At 42.9% G+C, this 21,913-nt stretch overlaps 1 protein-coding gene across 1 annotated transcript in view; it reads right to left on the bottom strand.

Annotated features, from left to right (window-relative positions):
• Positions 1-21,913, bottom strand: part of fasn (fatty acid synthase) — a 185,293-nt gene that overhangs the window by 57,194 nt on the left and 106,186 nt on the right. Inside the window, exons 25-33 of the mRNA XM_034193248.1 lie at positions 19,314-19,429; positions 17,590-17,744; positions 15,688-15,891; positions 14,110-14,260; positions 12,087-12,265; positions 9,751-9,870; positions 9,303-9,425; positions 7,467-7,690; positions 2,729-2,930 (exon numbers count right to left, since the gene is read on the bottom strand). Of these exons, the coding sequence (XP_034049139.1) occupies positions 2,729-2,930; positions 7,467-7,690; positions 9,303-9,425; positions 9,751-9,870; positions 12,087-12,265; positions 14,110-14,260; positions 15,688-15,891; positions 17,590-17,744; positions 19,314-19,429 (1,474 nt within the window). The remainder of the gene's footprint in view (positions 1-2,728; positions 2,931-7,466; positions 7,691-9,302; positions 9,426-9,750; positions 9,871-12,086; positions 12,266-14,109; positions 14,261-15,687; positions 15,892-17,589; positions 17,745-19,313; positions 19,430-21,913) is intronic.

The raw sequence follows: 21,913 nt of genomic DNA, 5'->3' as shown, positions 1-21,913 counted from the left end.
ATAGCTGGGTCAAGTGATGGCTTTTTAAGTAATGGTTTAATTACTGCCACCACCTTAAAAGCCTGTGGTACATAGCCAACTAATAAAGATAGATTGATCATATTTAAGATCTAAGCATTAAATAATGGTAGGGCTTCCTTGAGCAGCCTGGTAGGAATGGGGTCTAATAGACATGTTGATGGTTTGGAGGAACTGACTAATGAAAATAACTCAGACAGAACAATTGGGGAGTAAGAGTCTAACCAAATACCAGCATTACTGAAAGCAGTCAAACATAAACATATGTCTTTGGGATGGTTATGAATAATTTTTTCTCTAAAAGTTAAAATTTTATTTGCAAAGAAAGTCACGAAGTCATTACTAGTTAAAGTTAAAGTAATACTCGGCTCAATAGAGCTCTGACTCTGTCAGCCTGGCTACAGTGCTGAAAAGAAACCTGGGGTTGTTCTTATTTTCTTCAATTAGTGATGAGTAGAAAGATGTCCTAGCTTTACGGAGGGCTTTTATAGAGCAACAGACTTTTCCCAGGCTAAATGAAGATCTTCTAAATTAGTGAGACGCCATTTCCTCTCCAGCTTACGGGTTATCTGCTTTAAGCTGCGAGTCTGTGGGTTAAACCACGGAGTCAGGCACTTCTGATTTAAGGCTCTCTTTTTCAGAGGAGCTACAGCATCCAAAGTTGTGCTCAATGAGGATGTAAAGCTATTGACGAGATAATCTATCTCACTCACAGAGTTTAGGTAGCTACTCTGCACTGTGTTGGTATATGGCATTGAAGAACAAAGAAGGAATCATATCCTTAAACCTAGTTACAGCGCTTTCAGAAAGACTTCTACTGTAATGAAACTTATTACCCACTCCTGGGTAGTCCATTAAAGTAAATGTTATTAAGAAATGATCAGACAAAAAGGGGTTATCAGGGAATATTGTTAAGTCTTCAATTTCTATGCCATATGTCAGAACAAGATCTAAAGTGTGGCTAAGGTGGTGGGTGGGCTCATTTACATTTTGAGCGAAGCCAACTGAGTCCAATAATAGATTAAATGCAGTGTTGAGGTTGTCATTCTCAGCATCTATGTAATGTTAAAATCACCCACTATAATTATCTTATCTGAGCTAAGCACCAAGTCAGACAAAAGGTCTGAAAAATCACCAAGAAACTCACAGTAATGACCAGGTGGATGATAGATAACAAATAAAACTGGTTTTTGAGACTTCCAATTTGGATGGACAAGACTAAGAGTCAAGCTTTCAAATGAATTAAAGCTCTGTCTGGGTCTTTGTTTAATTAATAAGCTGGAGTGGAAGATTCCTGCTACTCTTCCTCCTCGACCCGTGCTTCGAGCATTTTGACAGTGTGACTCGGGGGTGTTGACTCATTTAAACCAACATATTCATCCTGCTGTAACCAGGTTTCTGTAAGGCAGAATAAATCAATATGTTGATCAATTATTATATCATTTGGTGGTCTGGGAGCAGGCACCGTCTCTACGGGGATGGGGTATTGGGGGGATGGCAGGGGGAGAGAAGCTGCAGAGAGGTGTGTAAGACTACAACTCTGCTTCCTGGTCCCAACCCTGGATAGTCACGATTTGGAGGATTTAATAAAATTGGCCAGATTTCTAGAGATGAGAGCTGCTCCATCCAAAGTGGGATGGATGTCGTCTCTCCTAACAAGACCAGGTTTTCCCCAAAAGCTTTGCCAATTATCTATGAAGCCCACCTCATTTTTTGGACACCACTCAGACAGCCAGCAATTCAGGGAGAACATGCAGCTAAACACGTCACTCCCGGTCTGATTGGGGAGGGGTTCAGAGAAAACTACAGAGTCCGACATTGTTTTTGCAAAGTTACACACCGATTCAATATTAATTTTAGTGACCTCCGATTGGCGTAACCGGGTGTCATTACTGCCGACGTGAATTACAATCTTACCAAATTTACGCTTAGCCTTAGCCAGCAGTTTCAAATTTCCTTCAATGTCGCCTGCTCTGGCCCCCGGAAGACATTTGACTATGGTTGCTGGTGTCGCTAACTTCACATTTCTCAAAACAGAGTCGCCAATAACCAGAGTTTGATTCTCGGCGGGTGTGTCGCCGAGTGGGGAAAAACGGTTAGAGATGTGAACGGGTTGGTGGTGTACAGGGGGCTTCTGTTTAGAACTATGCTTCTTCCTCAGTCACCCAGCCGGCCTGCTTTCCCGGCTGCTCGGGGACAGCTAACGGAGGCTAAGCTACCTTGGTCTGCACCAACTACAGGGGCCTGGCTAGCTGTAGGATTTTCCACGGTGCAGAGCCGAGTCTCCAATTCGCCCAGCCTGGCCTCCACGAATAAGCTACACTTATTACAAGTACCATTACTGCTAAAGGAGGCCGAGGAATAACTAAACATTTCACACCCAGCGCAGAAAAGCCGCCAAGCTAAACCGGCTAAGGGCTAATAGCTGCGCTAAGCTAGCAGATTCCTAAAAACACTCAAAGTGAAGAATGTGAAAATAATTTAGAGGTGATTCAGCAGAGAGAGTGCTTTAGTTAAGGCACGTGAAGATTACACTGTGAAATAAATCGTTATCTAGATCAATCTAACTACGCAGATTAAACAGCTAGCAGATACAGCAAAACACTGCTGTGCTCCGGAACAGGAAGTGATACAATACCGCAGTGAAAGTCAACCACCAGTAGAGTGCAGTAGTCTGCAAAGCCCGAAGCCTCGCGTCTCTGTCCCTTACCATTTCTGATCCCTGATCTTGAAGTCAGCACAAGTTTGCGAGCTCCTCTCTCAGTCAGCCAGTGAGCGAGCTCCAGACCAAAGCCTCCAAGTCCACCGGTGATTATGTAAGAGCGCCAAGGCAGGAAGAACGTGCGACAGATGGCAGGAAGAGATAAAGGGGACGAAGCAGGACGGACTGCGTCAGTCTCCTCGGGCTGGACCTGTATGGCGGGATCAGTGAGACAGCAGAGAAGACCATCAAAAACTGTCAGACCCTAACAAGCTCCACTCAACGCCTTTTAATGAGAAGTAGCTCCAACGTCAATATTCCAGAGGACAGCGAAGGTACGTCACTGACCAATACAACGCTGGCGCTGGGACACATGCCTCACATATCTGGTTTTTCATAAACGGGGTGAAAAGGCACAGGTAAGTAGTTTTGTCTGCAGCTGCTTTAAAACTAGCCGACTCTTTAACCAGAACGTTGACGACTCAGAACTCATCAGTTCTTTTTCTCTGAATTATTTCACTGTAAGCTGAAAATTTTACTGTAGAAGAAGAGCTTTTATTGCCATTTTACATTCATACAACAAAATCTGTCCTCTGCATTTAACCATCCTAATTACTGTTAGAAACAATCCAACCACTAGGGGCAGTGTGCATCCACAGTCCGGCACCCGGCAACCAACTCCAGATGTAGAGACGCTGCCTAAAGTCAGTTATACCTCGACTTTCTTCCAAATAATTCAGTGCAGAACCATCACTGCTAATGACACCCTGAGGTAGAAGTATTCAGTACTAAAACTCCTTATTCCCATTATGGGGTGCAGTGTTATGAATGACAATTCAGGTCTGATGTGGTATTTGGTCGTAATATCATTAACAGAACATGAGCTCAGCCAGCAGAGCCGAGATCTCAGAACAGAGACTCAGGATGTGACACTGAGGCAGAGTGCAACAGTGAGGAGGACAGAGACAGACATTCTGTCCGTGTCTTAGCTCGACTGCGTTTCGTGGATTGTGATCAATTACAGTACTGTCCAATTTGTCGAGCAGGTTACATCTTATTGCTATGGATATGTGACAGTTCTCATGGCCTGTCTACTGTGATACAACCCCAATTTCAATGAAGTTGGGACATTGTGTAAAATGTAAATAAAAACAGAATACTATGATTTGCAAATCCTCTTCAACCTATATTCAATTGAATACACCACAAAGACAAAATATTTAATGTCCAAACTGATAAACTTTATTGTTTTTGTGTAAATATTTGCTCATTTTGAAATGGATGCCTGCAACACGTTTCAAAAAAGCTGGGACAGTGGTATGTTTACCACTGTGTTACATCACCTTTCCGTCTAACAACACTCAAACATTTGGGAACTGAGGACACCAATTGTTGAAGCTTTGTAGGTGGAATTCTTTCCCATTCTTGCTTGATGTACGACTTCAGTTGTTAAACAGTCCGGGGTCTCCGTTGTCATATTTTGCGCTTTATAATGCACCACACATTTTCAATGGACGACAGGTCTTGACTGCAGGAAGGACAGTCTAGTACCCGCACTCTTTTACTACAAAGCCACGCTGTTGTAACGTGTAGAATGTGGCTTGGCATTGTCTTGCTGAAATAAGCAGGGACGTCCCTGAAGAAGACGTAGCTTGGATGGCAGCATGTGTTGCTCCAAAACCTGGATGTACCTTTCAGCATTGATGGTGCCATCACAGATGTGCAAGCTGCCCATACCATAGGCACTAACACACCCCCATACCATCACAGATGTTGGCTTTTGAACTTTGCGCTGGCAACAATCTGCATAGTCTTTTTCCTCTTTTGTCCGGAGGACACAATGTCCAAAATTTCCAAAAACAATTTGAAATGTTGACTCATCAGACCACAGCACAGTTTTCTGCTTTGTGTCTGTCCATTTCAAATGAGCTAGGGCCCAGAGAAGGCATTTGTGGATGTTGCTGATGTATGGCTTTTTATTTGCATGGTAGCATTATAACTTGCATTTGTAGATGTAGCAACGAAGTGTGTTAACTGACAGTGGTTTTCTGAAGTGTTCCTGAGCCCATGTGGTAAGATCCTTTACACGATGTCGACTTTTAATGTAGTACTGTCTGAGGGGTCAAAGGTCATGGGCATTCAATATTCGTTTTCAGCCTTTGCCGCTTACGTGTAGAAAGTTCTCCACATTCTCTGAATCTTCTGATTATTTTATGGACTGTAGATGATGGAATCCCTACATTCCTTGCAACTGAATGTTAAGAAACATGGTTCTTAAACTGTTGGACTATTTTTTCATGCAGTTGTTCACAAAGTGGTGATCCTCGCCCCATCTTTGCTTGTGAATGGCTGTCTTTTGGGGATGCTCCTTTTATACCTAATCATGACACTTACCTGTTTCCAATTAGGTGTTCTTTGAACATTCATCGACTTTCCCAGTCTTTTGTTGCCCTGTCCCAACTTTTTTGAAACATGTTGCAGGCATCCATTTCAAAACGAGCAAATATTTGCACAAAAACAACAAAGTCTATCAGTTTGAACATTAAATATCTTGTCTTTGTGGTGTATTCTATTGAATTGTAGGTTGAAGAGAATTTTCAGATCATTGTATTCTGTTTTTATTTACATTTTACACAACGTCCCAACTTCATTGGAACTGGGGTTGTACTTTATGTTCTACACACCCGAAGAGACTTGGTAAACTTTGACCACAACAAACTGAATGTGCAGTTAAACTAAGTGAGATATTGATAAATAACGTGAAGAAAAGGTTTGTACATAAATCATCCAAAACCAGGTATCTGACGGTACTCATCATTATTGGACTGAAATGCAACTGCATCATTCATTATTCATTTAGTTTGTGTAAAAATGTAAATGAATAACTTCTGTAACATTTCTGCACATATAATACAGCAAATAACACTAATATAAGAACCTGAACATGACCAACTGACAAGTCAAATTTCACTTTCACTACGGGGTACTACTGTCAGTTGTCAAAGTAGTACTTTTGGCAACAATATGAACTTTAATTGGTATCCTAGGAGTTTTACTGACCGATATGTCATACGTCTATATTGGATGATAAATAGGTGAAAAAATTAAGTAAATGCTGTGAAGGGTTTGTACTTATATCGGTGTGAAACACGGTAGTTTGCCAGTAGTCCTAAAAATCACTCAACTGAGCTTATGTAATGCTACCTTTCCATTTCATATTAACTACACATACAGGCTTCAGAAAAAAATGGCTCCAGCTCAACACTCTGTGTGTGTGTGTGCGCGCACACGGATCACTTATCGGGTCCTCAGAGTAAAGTCCTTTGTTTTCTTTTTACAAGTAATGCCATCAATACCTGGAACTTTCTGTTCGGTTTCACGCCGTCTCAGGAGACATTCACCATGGTGTATGTAAACCGGTGACCCAGTGAAAATCTGAAGCACTGAATCCGTTTCTCACTTCAGCTGCTCCCATTAGGGGGCGCCACAGCAGATTGTTTCCATCTCAGCATGTCCCCCCTCAGCATATCCATAAGCCTCCATTTTGGCCTCCCTCTTCTCCTCCATCCTCAGCATCCTTCTCCCTATATACCCTGGGTCCATCCTCTGCACGTGTCCAAACCATCTCAATCTCACCTCTCTGACTTTATCTCCAAACTGTCCCACTTGAACTTTCCCTCTGATATGTTCACTCCTAATACTGTCCATCCTCATCACTCTCAAACTCTCTTCAGCTCTGCCTCCACTGTTTTTGTTAGTACCACTGTCTCGGACATGTACAACAGTTGGTCTCGCTAATGTCTTACAAACCTTCACTATAACTCTTGCAGAGAGTGCATTTTGCTTTCACAAAACACTTCCTCCACTCCACCTGCACTCATCAATTCTCTAACACACTCTTCATTACTTTGACTATTTGACAGTTATCAGATCATTAACCTGTCCATCACCATTGCAATCTTTTTTTCGTGTAATCCGACCTCCACCTTGACTGAGTCTGTCATTCCTACTGTGCATCTCACTGTCACATTATCCTTGTACATGTCCTGCACCACCCTCACATACTTCTCTGCCACTCCAGACATCCTCATACACCACAACAACACTTGACACCCAACACTCTTGACACCCTGTCATAAGCTTTCTCTAAATCCACAAATGCACAATGTACTGTAACTCCTTCTGGCCTTCTCCATCAGTATTCTCAGAGCAAACACTGCATCTGTAGTGCTCTTCAGCATGACACCATATTGCCGCTCGCAGATCTTCACCCGTTTTCTAAGCCTAGCATCTACTACTCTTTCTCATAACTTAACCAGCACGGTGGATTAGTGGTTTGTGCTGTTGCATCACAGCAATCAATCAATCAATCAATCAATTTTTTTTAGCAAGAAGATCATGGGATCAATTTCCACCTGTGGCCTTTCTGTGTGGGGTTTGCATATTCTCCCGTGCTTGTGTGGGTTTCCTCCAGATGCTCCGGCTTCCTTCCACAGCCAAAAGACATGCAGATTAGGTGGATTGGAAACTTTATAACTGTCCAGTTCTCCCTTGTAAAAGAGATCTGGAGCTCAGTGGGACTAACTTGGTTAAATTTAAACTGATGGTTTCTTCATGAACTTCATGCTGTGGCTGATCAGTTTTATGCCTCTGTAGTTACTGCAGCTTGATCCCTTTGTGACACACAGTATGAAGAAAATCGGAGGTCTCTTCTCAGCTGAGGTGTCAAACTTAAAGGAGAACTGACCTGGAGAAGGACCTTGCCAATGTGTTTGCCTTGAGCCATGTATCTGAAGGCGTCCTCCACGTGATCCCTGTCAAACACTGTGGTCTTTAGTGGCTGAACTACACCTCTCACAATGCCCTCCTTCAGTAGCTCAGACACTTCCTCCCACTCCTGATTATCTTCTTCAAACAGGGCATCCAACAGGATACCATGGAAGGCCACATTCTTCAAGAACAGAGCCATGCCTGTGAAGCAAAGGTGGACAGTTCAGTGACTGTGATTAAAACAATTCACCACACGTCTTAAAAGACACAATCAGTGCCTTTATCAAACACCACACACTAAACTCTGATGGATTCCTGAATGGGTTCAAAACATTTATTAGGGGTAACCTAGAAGGCAGTCAGAACTGGTCTGATGTCAAAAGTGTTTTGTTTTGTTCGTTGCTGCTGCCATGTAACCACAGGTGGACGTAGATGCCCCACCCACTCTACCAGTGTGGTCATTTTTCTTTATGTTAAAAAAAGAAGCAATGTAACACAGCTCAGCTGAAACCACAGCATGTGAGTGGAGCTTCTCATCCCTCATGGAGCTGCACTTTGCCTCTGGTCCCATTATTGCTCCTCGCTCCAGTCAAGTTTCACAAAGCTCTAAACAAATCACTCACGGCTCGCTCCAAGAAAGAAAAGAAAATATGCAATTAAACTCGTCTATGGTTTCCTTGTGGTCAACGTAACATGAGTTTATATCAAAATATCATAATTAGAAGAACAAATGCTATGAGGTTGGGAACCTCTAACGTGTGTGTGTGTGTGTGTGTGTGTGTGTGTGTGTGTGTGTGTGTGTGTGTGTGTGTGTGTGTGTGTGTGTGTGTGTGTGTGTTGATCAGATCAACTCTGCAGGGCGGCTGATTCACATCAGTCTATTGACTTTTGTTTCCCCCATTCCTTTTGTCTAATGCTCATGTTTGTATGAAGTGCACCCAGAAAGTATTCACAGCACTTCACTTTTCCCACATTGTGTTATGTTACAGCCTAATTCCACAATGGAGTAAATTCTTTTTCCCCCTCAAAATTCTACTCACAACACCCCATAATGACAACATGAAAAAAGGTTTTTCAATTTTTTTGGAAATTTATTAAAAATAAATACTTTGTTAATGCACCTTTGGCAGCAATTACAGCCTCAAGTCTTTCACATTGTCATTATGGGGAACTGTGTGGTGAATGTTGGGGAAAAAGTTAATTTCATCCATTTTGGAATAAGGCTGTAACATGACATGTGAAAAGAGTGACGAAAACTGTGAATAATTTCTGGATGCACCATAGATCAATCTCACACAGAACATTTCTGAGATTCATGAGTTTTACGGACAGCGCCCTCTGGGTGCTCCTGGTCAGTGTGTCACTTGTCTGGTTTTGGAGCCACAGCCACAGCTTTCGTTGTACCTTTGGAAGCAGTAGACTTTAAAGCACCCTGAAAATGTCAGGTCCTACCACAGATAATTTCGCTTTTGATGTTTGTCAGGTTTCCTCATGAATTTCTTTGACACCACATTTTCCTCTTGACCACACTTCACTGATTCTATCTAAGAAGGTTTTTTAAATCCTGTGAGAAGTAATCTTTCAGTCTTCTGTACTACAAAAAACATAGAACAACTGGAACTTACACCTGTAAAAAAAAAGAAAACATTTTTTTTTTCAAACAAATAATCCCACTTTCACCATCATGGGTTAAGAGAGTAATTCATCAGTATTTTCTCAAATTGCCATTTGTTTTTTACAATAATCTGACAGGACTGAGATGATGGATTATGGTTAACTTTATCGTAGAAATAAAGTCCAGTCTGATACTAACCCAGCGGGGAGTTGTTGGACAGGTCGTATTTGCCAATCTCCAGGAATCGGCCGTGTCGAGCCAGACAGCGGACACTGGCCTGCAGCTTCTCCTCGGCCAAGGAGTTCAGCACCAGGTCCACACCTGAAGACACACACGCACGCAACTGTAGGTCACATCAAGTCATCGGTCAGCCCGTCAGTGTGTCCAAAGTACAGTCTGTTTATGACAAGCGGACTGCACTCTGGTAGGTCGTGCACACGCTGACACTGAGGCCTCGGCATCTTACATCTACTGTAAATGTCCACAGCCTGTTCCTAAAATTGATTTAATACGGATCTGGGTACAAACAACGAAACCTGATATCCTTGTGTTGTCAGAGACTTGGTTGAGTAAATCAGTCTCTGAGTACGATATTGCTATTAACAGTTACAAGGTTTTTTCTGTTGTGATCGTGCACATGCCTGACCTTTTCCGCGTGTGTGGAGCAGGATGTGCTGTTCAAAGGACGTGTCTCTGGAGTTTGTGAAGGATTCGGCTGAGAGCTGCGGGAATCTCGTCTGCAGGTAGGCACGCTTCTCTGCAGAACCTAACACACACACACACACACACACACACACACACACAGTCATTTCTGCTGCATCATAAAAAACAGCATAAGTGTCTTAAAAAACATTTATAAGACATTATGTCTTCATACGTGAACTAAAAATTAATACTAAAAATGAAAACCACAGAATAAAGATCAGTTCAGACCATTGTGACTCTACAAACAGTAGCTACTAATGCAAATAGACTGGTACTAGTGACAGAGAGGGCAGAGCTTCTGCTGACTTTGAAAATGGTAATTTCCCTTGAACTCAATCTGCAGAGAATAATAATAATAACAATAATAAAAAAATCTTATTGTTGCAACAGATCAAAGCTTCAGTCACAGGTCACTGTTAGAACTTTAACAACTAAAGATAATTACCCAGTCAGAAACTACAGGTGCATCTCAGTAAATTAACAACGAAGTGTTAATTTATTTCAGTAATTCATTTCAAAAAAATGAAACTCATTATATAGGTACATTCCACACACAGTGAGATGCTTCAAGCATTTCTTTTAATTTTGATGATCATGGCTTACAGTTAATGAAAACCCAAAAGTCTGAAGTTTCACGTCCATTTTGTGTTGTATCAGTTACAACCATTCAATTGTCAATGACCAAACTGATAGTTTTTTCTGTAAATTGCTTGCATTTTTTAACGTTCTCTTGATGATGGTGACCTGTCTGTTGTGATGTGTGCTGCTGCCTTTCTTGACCAGGTCTTCCTTGTAAAAGAGGTTTTGATCTCAATGGAGTTTTTATCTGATTAAATAAAGGTTATTAATTATAATCATCAAAATAAAAAGAAGCCTTGCAGTATATCACTCTGTGTGTTAATGAATCTATATAATATACAAGTTTCATCTTTTTGTAATTGAATTACTGAAAGAATGTAACTTTTCAATGATATTCTAATTTATTAAGATGTACCTGTATCACTACCTGAGAAACAGAAAACAAAATGAAAACAGGTGACCAGCTGCAGTTCCATTTCATTCCTCCTGACCAGCAGACACACCCTCTCGAAGCTGCAAGACAACTAGTTCTTTCCTCAGCTACTCCGGGTGAACGATTGGTGGCTCAACTTGCTACCACTGATGTGTGCGGGACAAGCCAGGACATGTCGCACAGTCTGACCATTATGGCATGAATGCTTAATTCATTGCCGTTTGCATTCCTCACACACCACCGGTGTATTTTTAGATTGAGCTGCACATTGTGTGTTTCCCAAAATGTTGCCACACCAAAAAGCGCAGACCGCTGGCGTGTTCTTTTAAATGACACTGCATGTTACGAGTGTTTCCTGCTCCGTTTATACAGCAACTGCATCCTGGACATACCGCCCTGTGTTTCCGCTCCCTGACCACCATTTGGTGCTTTAAAATCGTGACACCTGGGTGTGAGTCTGAGGTGCCGTGAGTGCTTTCCGCTCGCTAGCGCTAACTGGCTGGTGGACACCAGGGGTGCTTTTCGCTCCCCGTTTTTAGTTCTCCTAGTTTTACTTAGAAGTTAAAGGTTTCAGATGGTCTAATTTGAGAGCGATCGATAGGCTGATTGAGGCTACTTCTGGTGTTTTAGGGATGCTGCACCATAAAGAGAGAATCAAGAGTTGATTTACGCTCCTATCCTCACCTATGACCACGAGCTTTGGGTAATGGCAGAAAGAACAAGGTTGTGGATACAAGAGGCAGGAATGAGATTCCTCTGTTGGGAATCTCAGCTTATGTTCACGGACAGGAACTCAAATATCCGGGAGCAACTGTGTGGCACCACTGCTCCTTCCAGGCATGTTCAAATGGGAGGAGAGCCCAGGGAAGACCCAGGACACGCTGGAGGGATTCTATTTCCCAGCTGGCTTCCCAGGAAGAATTGGAGGACTTGCCCAAGGACAGGGTTGCTTGGTCTGCTGCCACCCTAGAATATAACCCTGAGGTACCCCAGAAATTATCTGTGAAAACTTAGAAGCTGTACCATTTTAACAAGTAGACTGTACAACCAGAAATTCCACAACTATTTTCAATTCTTTACACCCCCACAACAAAAGTAACACTGATATGGAACGCACATCTTCAGCCAACAGCAAATCTGTGTAGAATGTTGTGCCATAAACACCGAATGACAGGGTTCAAAGGGATCATTTTGCTCAGCAACCACCTTTTTTCCAGAACTTAAAATGCAAAACCTGGTAAATACGGTAAATGATTAGGACGAACCAACTGTTGTGAAGACTTTGCAGTTCTTGCTGAGTGCAATGGCAATAGCAGCCTGGCCAACTCCACCGGATCCTGAATGGATGAGAACGGTCTCTCGGGGGCGGAGCCTGCCACGAACCACCAGAGAGTAGTAGGCTGTGGCGTAGACGACTGGCACAGAGGCTGCCTGCTCCAGAGTCCTGAAAAATAACGCAATGCATCAATCCAACAAGATGAAACAACAATGCGGAATGCTGCTTTCTGGAAGGACGGATGCAGAAAAATAACATAACATGACAACCATAACATGACAACCACAAAAAAAGGTCTTCAACATTTCCAACGTCACAGTCAGATTTTATTTCTTTATCAACCAAGTACTTTTTATTTGTTTATGTTTTCCTTCTCTCAAATGACTCACCATACATCTTTGGTCAATTTGGTCACTTGTCAAGGGGGTCAGACTCGTCAATGGTGAGGATGCGTGGTAGACGCAGCCTCACCAGCGCAGCACTTTATGGGACGAGCAACACCCTGCAGCTACTGTTCAGTGGTCTCACTGAAGAGTTTAAGGTGGCTCGCACACGAGAAGCCCGACAGTATCGGGGCTTCAAGGATGTAAAGGTGTCATAAGCAGGCACTGAGGTGAGAACAGGAAGGAAATGGAAAGCAGAGACGGCAGTGAAGATGGCGGAGTCACGCCTGAGACAGAAGGCCCTGGTGGGCACCCTGGCAACTGGCCAAACAGGACTGGGCTATTTCCCAAAAGCCCAGGTTAGCAAGGCCAAGGGTAAGGAGAAACACCAGCTGCTCCAAGAGGAGGTCCATGCAGGGGTGGAGGAGGAACGGATGAGCAGGGTGGCAGGACTCCGGCAGCAAGGAGCGTGGATGAAGTGGGAGAGTACACTGCAGCGCAGGATCACATGGGCAAACATCATGCAGGCAGACTTCTTCTGCGTCCGATTCCTGGTGCAAGCAGTCTATAATGTCCTGCCAAGCCCAGCAAACCTTCATGCCTGGGGGAAGAATGAAACACCTTTCTTCCCCACTCTGCTCTGGAAGAGGCTCATTAGAGCACATTCTCAGCAGATGCTCCAAAGCCCTGGTGGATGGTCATTATCGTTGGCACCATGACCAGGTGCTCAAATCAATTGCTGAGAGCTTAGCCTCAGCAATTAACACTAGTGTGCAGCACCACTCCAAGAAGAAGGAAGTCACCTTCATCAGAGCTGGAAAAACCCCAGGCACAGGCAAAAACAACAACAGGCCTCCTCCACACAGCTTCGAACTCGCAGCTGCAAGCTGATCTTGGAAAGCAGTTGAAGTTCCCACAGCACACTGCCATAACATCGCTACGACCAGACTTGATTGTCACCTCCGAAGCTTCAAAAAATCTCATCATGCTGGAACTCACAGTGCCCTGTGAAGAATGCATAGAGGAAGCAAATGAGAGGAAACGGGCCAAGTATCAACAGCTGGTGAACGAGTGCAGGACCAAGGCTGGAGGACCTACTACGAACCTGTAGAAGTTGGCTGTAGAGGGTTTGCAGGATGCTCGCTCTGCAAAGTTCTCAGCCAGCTGGGCATCACAGGAGTGGGCAAGAAGAAGGCAATTTGTGCTGCAAGTAAGGCTGCAGAGAAAGCCACAAGGTGGCTATGGTAGAAGAGGGCTGATCCATGGGTTGCTGCTGGGACACTAGTCAGGGCCTGATCAGCCCTGGCTGGGTCACCTGAATGAGGGTGTCTGATGTTCTGAGACCCAAAACACTCGATGATACATCACTGATGAAGTGTCCCAGTGCATCCAGGAGATGTTTATTGCTCAGTGGTGTAGTTTTCAATATGACTGGAGCCTTTTTCAATTTTCATTTTGAAAAATGGCTGCCATGAGTGACGTACTGAAGATTCATGGTGGCCTAATAACCCGTTTTATTTGGAATACCTTTAGCCATATGTGTACCAAAATCTACGCTTTTATCACAAAATGCACGGTTGTTACAGACATTTTAGCTGAACTGCATCACAATAAAGAATAGTCTCTTACCAACTGTGGGGGACGTCCCAGAGGAAACGCTTGTCCACATCCACACAGGTTGCCAGGCCTTTAGCCGGCAGCAGCCCCATCACACGCTGACTGCTTGGATCACGACCAGAGAACTCCATACCCAGCATGCACTGCTGCTGAGCGAGGTCTCCTGGATAAAGAAAATGAAGGTTCATTAACTACAGCACTGCTTAAAAAAAGGGCAATATAAACGGGCATGGCCACAGTAGATTTACTCCAGGCAACGCCGGGACTGAGGTCAGATGTCCCAGGTTTGATTCCTCAGAACTGTAACTTTCTACTTCCAGCCATCCATTTTCTAAACCTGCTTACTCCAATTAAGGGTTGGGGAGGGGTACTATCCCACCAGTTATCGAGCATGATAGTCTGTCACACAACTTTCTACTTGATGATGATGATCCTCACTCCAACCCCGAAGCCAAACCTGTCCAGTTTGAAACACCGTGTTCCCAAGAGAACCAAATAAACCAGTAACATGTGTCAGGAACATGTAAAGGCGGCACAATGCTGAGGAACCAAACATGGAACATCTGAGAAAAAAAATCTAACAACAGTTCACTGTAAAATTTAGATGCAGTGACATCCGTCCCGTCAAGGCAGCTTCCCAACGACTTGACAGACGCCTCACTGTAACCACCGCCAAAAACAACAACCACTGCAAACACGACTCAAAATGTGTCTTCAAACCGGACCGTCACTCTTCCAAACTTCTCACCTTCTCTGTCTATTAGCAGGACAAAAACCCTGATGAGAAGAGAACAAAATGTCATGTGTTCATGTGGAAAGTGACACCTGATTGGCCGGTAAGATGCGCACCAGATGTGCCAGCCAACAGAAATGCACGTGCTGCGTATTCAAAGTGTTAATATGCTTTTATAAATGGTGATGCGCAGAGCAGCGGCTGCACGCATTCTGCCATGCGCACACATCAGAACCAACAGAATGTTTAATGTAGTGGACAGGATCGGGACATCTCTAATCAAATTTCTGTCTGATGCCATCAGCTCCTTCTTTGTGACTCTGCCATTCTGTTGGACCTTCAGAACAAAATGTTCGTTAGTTCCTGGGTGTTAATCTGAACCTCCTTCCTCAGTGTTGTAAAGTCTGGATGGTCCCAAGGATCTTGTCTTTTTGAGTTATAGTCTTGTTCATGATTCTTTGAGACCTCCCCAATTAGGAACTTAAGAAGATTCTAAATTGTGCTCTTGAAGCCTCGACTTGGGTCTTTAGATTTTTTTCCTGCTCCTATAAGCAAGCAGCCCCTGTGGGCCCTTAAATACAACAAACAAAACAATACAATAATTAACATTAAAATGTAGTGACAGATAATTCCATTAATTCCTCCAGTCCTCTGAAGCCATTCATCTGGATTTATTTCAACTGCTGATCCACTGAAATCTGACATGGAATAAAATTCCAAACAAATCCATATTACATTAACACTCGAACTGTTTGATAAAATCTGTGCAGGTGGGAAGAACTGACTTTGAAGGTTTTGAGCTCTGCTGTACATGAACCTATGTCTCTCTGTGCATGTGTCAGGTGCACGGTCTATACCTGGAATAGCATCAGGTGGAAGCTTGCCAGTGGCCAGCATGATGTCTCTGAAATTCAGGGAGCTGAAGTAGACACGGCACAGCTGCACACTGGGGTTTGGAGCAACAAAATGTCGCAGTGGTGAGGCAATCCAGCGCAGACTCGACAAGTCGCCTCGAGTCAAAACGTCAACGTAGGCCTGCTCTGTCGGCTCTTCACTCAGATCTGAGCCCAGATACAAAGAGAAGTCAAAGGTCTCTTCAACACCAAGTCATTCACCAACCTGATATCTGTGGCTCTGGTACGCAAACCACAGTTGCAACAACAACGACTAAACAATACGGAGAAGTAAAGCCGCTCTCCTACTGCAGATTTTTGGCACAGATTGCCTTCCCGTTTCCTAAAATGAGGAAATCAGGTATGATTGGCTGACAGCAGTCCAAATTCCTGTCACATGACTGTATACCACCCTTAGCCAGTTAACCTACAGGCACATTAGCTACAGGCGACAGAGGCAAAGCAATGAGTTGCCGTTCATTTTCCATCAGAGCGACACGATGGCAGTCCTTATGCTGCCAGCTAGGCGGGGCCATATTTTATGCAAATGACACAGCAACTGTCGATACGAGTGGAAAGACAGCGTGAAACCAGAAAACAGCTTATAAACTAATGTGCTTGATATTTTTTCCTCGTAATCTTTTGTGAAAGTGACCAAGAACTAAACATCTAAATCTAAAACTGCTGTTTTTGTGACCAGATAACACATCTGAAGTGAATTACAAGACAAATGTTAAAGACGTTGGACTGAGACAAATCAAGTGAACTTTAGTTCCGTTAAGCAGTCAAGCACGAAGCTAAAACGCATCGTGACAGTGTCTGTGTTTCCGTCCTATATGTAATCATTAAACATTGGGTAGATCGACAGCAAGTCACAGAGTGCCGTTCCTTCACATTTAATCCCGAATAGCAAATTGGGGCACATTTTAATGCTTCATAGTAACATGATTCACATTTGTCAGTCTTGAACTAACTTGGCATACGCAGTAGTTACGGCCATCATTGGCACCAGTTTTGAAATCAGGATCCATTTTTTTTTTTTTTTTTTTAACTGTTCAAAAATTTCATTCAGATTCTTGAAACTGTTGACAGTACGTGGTAAATTATGGGTATTTGTAGTCTAACAGCTTCAATCATGTTCAAACTTCTTTAAATGCGGTGTTCTTAGTGAGTACGGCTTGAACCCCATCAAACAAGAACACTATGTTCTACCCACATATCCACAGTCATCTTTTTTTTTTCTAAAAGTCAAAGTGAGGAGTGGCACTGCGCTCCTTATCGAGCTGTGGTTATCCCCCCACACTGCCCTGCGCACAGCCACTGCCCCCTCCATTCAATGAAATCACTCACTGCTCCCTACAGTCTGCATTGTATTTTAATTTTAGCCTTTACTTGGAGCCTGGTGTCAGCTTAACCATCCAGTCGAATACACATTCAGCAGTAATGATTTATTTCAAGACACACTATCAAAATAAAGACCAAAGCCTTTAAAAATATTACAGTGAAAGACATATTTGACTCCAAATCTGCACAGATTTCCTCCTGTGGGTCACAGCGAGTCACAACGCCACACATTTTTAACACAACTTCAAAGCCTTCTTGATTGGTCACAGTGTTCTACAATGCTACATTTACAACAGATTACACGTTTTCATGCCCGGCTTAGATACCAGATTGTGCCCCTGAAAAGTTCACAACGGGGAGTCAGATATCTGCAGTGGGAGAGCAGCTGAAGAAAACTGATATTTGATCATGAAGGATACCAAGGATCAATAACAGTTACACCAAAACAAGTCTGGCTAAAAGCACTGCAGGATCAAACAAGTGCTGCTTTAAAGTGGACTTTGAATGCTGTGACTTTGATACCCTGAGTGAGGAGCTGGTGTCTGAAGGTTCCCCAGTGTCCATCTCTGAACACGTTCATGACCAGATCCCTGTCCAGGACCACCTGCATGCTCTTATCGCTCAATTGGAAACATGGTGTCATCGAAGACTCATTTAGGTTGGAGACAAATGCACAGCTGGTGATGAGAAGAAGACCAACAACAGAATGTAAAAATCAATCAGAGCTCAACTATACACACATAAAAGACAGATCGACAGGCAGCTCACAGTCGAAAGGTGGCACACTTCCAACTTTAAGACCCAGCAAATACTAAACAGAGATGTTGCCACACCCTGTAAATTTCAGCAGGCAAGTCAATGTAACTGCTTCTAAATGAACACATTCGAGATCAGAATTATAAAGTAAATGAGTAAAATTCAAAGTTACTGGTAACAACAAAATACCAATGTAACTGTCTAAAACCTGGAAAAACAGATTTTTAGCAAGAAAAAGAACAGGAAAGGAGAAGAAGAAGAAAGCAGCTAATGGCAACTAGAACTACATCTGAATGATCACTGTTGTGCAAAAGCAGAAGCACACAATCTGTAGGGTGCATTGAGCACGAGGGCAGTAACAGCACTGGGATGGTCACACTAAACGACTAAACTACACATCCCATGATGCAGCTGAAGGCTGGTAACTGAAGAACAACTTCCCAGGAAAAGTCAAAGATAGCAAACACACATGAAAATAGTAGCAGCTTCCAATTGGTGTGGTACTGTACAAATACACACTAGGAACTGTTTTAAAAAGTCTGCTGTCACACAATAGACATGCACCTGTGTCAACTGTAAAGATCCAGGTCAAAGAAGAGGTAAAGACTGTCCCTACTACACGCCTGCTTACTTCTAATGCATACTACAGTAATGGTTGGGTGTCAAAATCCAACTCCTTCACTGGCTTCCTGTCCCTGTGAGAACAGATTTTAAGGTTCTGCTACTAACCTATAAAATTGTTCAAGGACTGGCACCTCCCTACTTAGCTGACCTAAGTAAACCCTACGTACCGGCCGGGCTTTGCGTTGTCAGGGTGCAGGACTACTTTGTAACCCTAGGGAGAATAAAAAGTCTGTGGATCATAAAGCTTTCTCTTATTGTGCCCTTGTTCTGTGGAATGATCTCCCTGCATCAATAAAACAGTCAGATTCTGTAGAGACTTTCAAGTCCAGACTTAAGACGCACTTATTTTCCGTTCGTATGGCTAGCATACTGGCATAGTATCTTACTGTGCTTCCTATACTTTTTAAAGTAATTTTATTAGCAATGTAACAGGTCTCGTCCTTAACTTTATCTAAATTTTGGGTCGACTGAAGCTTAGGGCTAGGGGCCGACAATCACCTTAGTATTTTCTCTACTTTTCTGTTGATTTACTGCTGATGAATTATACCTTAAAGGAAGTTTTTTCTGGCCGACTGATTCTGCTCTTTTTCTCTCTCTCTGAGGTACGAACGATGGATGGATCAGAAGCGCTGTGTATAAGACAAGTGATGGCTTATATAGACACACAAACAATAAGAAGTATGTTTATACAAATAAACATACCGCTTAGTGTTTGTGTAAGCTGAGTGACCGACTTCCCAATCTTAAGAGGACTAAATTTTATTGCTTAAGTTGAAAATATTCATGGTGTCCAAAACAGGAAAATTTAAAACACAAATACTTCCAGGCAAACTTTGACAGTAACACACACACACTCTACTTCTTACCGTATTCGTGAACCACCTGGCTCCTGCCTTAGACAGTTGACCATTCCCACAATTCCACAGTGTGACTGAGCTGCAGTTAACCAGATCAGACTGTTGGAAGAATCAGCAAGAGCCATCTGCAGGACAGGAGAGGATATACACTGTAAACCACTACGGCACCGCACGCCGTAACAGTTGGACTGTAGTCAGAGTGGCTTTTTTTCAAAATGCCAGGTCAAATTTGAAGCATGTCTGATTCAAATCTGAACTCACCAATTGACTGCCTTTATTTATACATAACAAATTACCATAGCGACCACAATGACCATGGACATTGTGGTCGCTACGGTCATTTGTTATTTTTTAACAGAAATCAGATCTGAGTTCTGATTTCTGTGTATTTTAATTCTCATCTGCTGTCTCATCCACATCGGTTGCTATAGTAATGAAAGTCATGTGGAAACAGTCACGACTGCAGTCCTGTGTCTGAAACCACCGAAGGTTGCAGAGTTCTGTCTCACAGAACATGACTTACAAAGAAAGCTGGTGAGCTTATATGCATTTGTGTAATTGAGATTTTTAAGCTTGTATATTATAAAACAACAATAAATGTGCAGTTGGGTGACAGGCTGATCAAACAAATAAGCCATTAGGAAGAACAAGGGAAAAAAAAAAAAACAAAAAAAACGCTGACACAAACCAAGTCCAGACCAAATGTGCACCATAGACATCACATCCAGAAACAGTCACACAGATGCAGTGTGGAATTAAAGGTTTTAAGGTGCTTGTCTCTGGTAAATGAAATGTCAAATGAGCTCACTAATATAAATAAAGAATTATGAAAATGGTGATGCGTTACATATTATTTTTGGAACAATACGCCCTGAGAAATTAAGTCAAACATGGGGAATTCAGCCTGATTTTACCTGCTGCTAAAAACAATCATATGTGACAGCCTGCCACAAATGCTGACATCTGTGATGTCATGTTTGGAGCCACCCCCAAGAGAGACTTCAGCTGATGTGTTGGCATGAACGGTAAAAAATGCAATTATCTGCAGTTCAAAAATGGGTGTGTTTTTGTGGACTTTGACCGTGTTGACTGCAGGACTGATGTGGACAGACGGAGCAGCAGCTGAAACGCTGCCATGTAAATAAATGTCTGCACTACAGTGGTCCCAAATAACAAACTTCAACTTTTTCCAAGGTGCTTCTGCATTTTTTGGTTCCTGTAGGGGCAGGGGTGAAAGTAAGATTAGATTCTTGTAGTACTACTCAAAAAGTTAAAAGTATTAAAGCCTGCTCTGTTCTGAATGAGATTCTTACATTCTGAGCACGTCCTCGAGTGCACACGACAGGTGAATTTGGACTTAGTATTTTAGTTTTAATTTAGTATTTCAGTCCTTTTTTGATGACGGGTACAAGATTTCCAGTTGTTTGACTGGTTCCTTTAGCCCATGGCACTTTTTTTTTTTTTTTTTTTTACAATTAATGGTGAGTTGGAACCTTAAATTGAATAAATTGAATCAAAATCAAATTTATTAGCAAGTAAGTTCTCACATACAAGGAAATTAATCTGGTGTCATTGGTGTGTAAACAACAGTAAGGAAAAAGGAAAAAAATACTGACAAATGACAAATAGGCAAAACTAAGTTTACTGTCAAATAAATATAACAGTGGAATGAGACAGGCAGGTGTGCACTGCAGGGATGATCAGTCTGTACTTTGTAGGAGTGGGGGGGGGGGGGGTAAATGGGGGTCTTTGCCATTACAAACGAAAAGAAGCTGTTTTTGTGTCTTGAGGTTTTAGTGCTGATGGACCTCAGCCGTGGTTGTGTCCTGGGTGAGAGGGATCAGCAACCATCTTCCCTGTTCGCCTAAGGGCCCTGGAGTTGTACAGGTCCTGTAGGGATGGCAGACTGCAGTCGATCACCTTCTCTGCTGCGTGGATGATAGGCAGCAGTCTTCTCCTATCCTTAGCAGTGGCAGTAGCGTACCAGTTGGTGATGGAGATGATGGACTCAATAATGGCAGTGTAGAAGTTCACCATTATTGTTTTTGGCAGGTTGAACTTCCTCAGCTGCCGCAGAAAGTACATCCTCTCGACTTGACTGGACTAGTTTGCATCTTCAAGCCTCGAGTAAAGGACTGCCTGGAAATCGACTTTCACTTTGCCTGAGCCGTTTCCTGCCTCCTCCCCTTTCTTTGGATTAGGTCTGAAGTCAATGAGGTGACTTTTAGTCTAACAATCTGCACTGGGCATCACTCTGATGTGAAAGACATCTTTCAAGTCACGCTGGTGCACCAGAATATAATCAATGAGGTGCCAACATTTTAACCAAGGATAAATCCAAGTTGTTTTCAGGCTGCTTTTTTGACAAAATGATGAGCTGCTGCTCCACACAGAAATCAGTAAGCAAGCACCTGTTGCATTCAAGTTTCCAAATGCCATTATTCCCAAGTATTCCTTTCCAGGCTTGTGAATTTCTGCCCACTCTGGCCTTAAGGTCACCAAGAATTATGACCTCATTTTCCAGGATACCTTGCTGGAGACCACCCAGCTCTTTTTCTGCACGATCTGCCTGAAAACTGAAGCGTGATGCACTCTGCTGGTCTCTCAGT

Source organism: Thalassophryne amazonica, chromosome 18 (assembly GCF_902500255.1).
Source record: "Thalassophryne amazonica chromosome 18, fThaAma1.1, whole genome shotgun sequence".
In the NCBI taxonomy this organism is placed as follows: domain Eukaryota; kingdom Metazoa; phylum Chordata; class Actinopteri; order Batrachoidiformes; family Batrachoididae; genus Thalassophryne; species Thalassophryne amazonica.
This window is presented reverse-complemented; position numbering and strand designations above follow the sequence as displayed.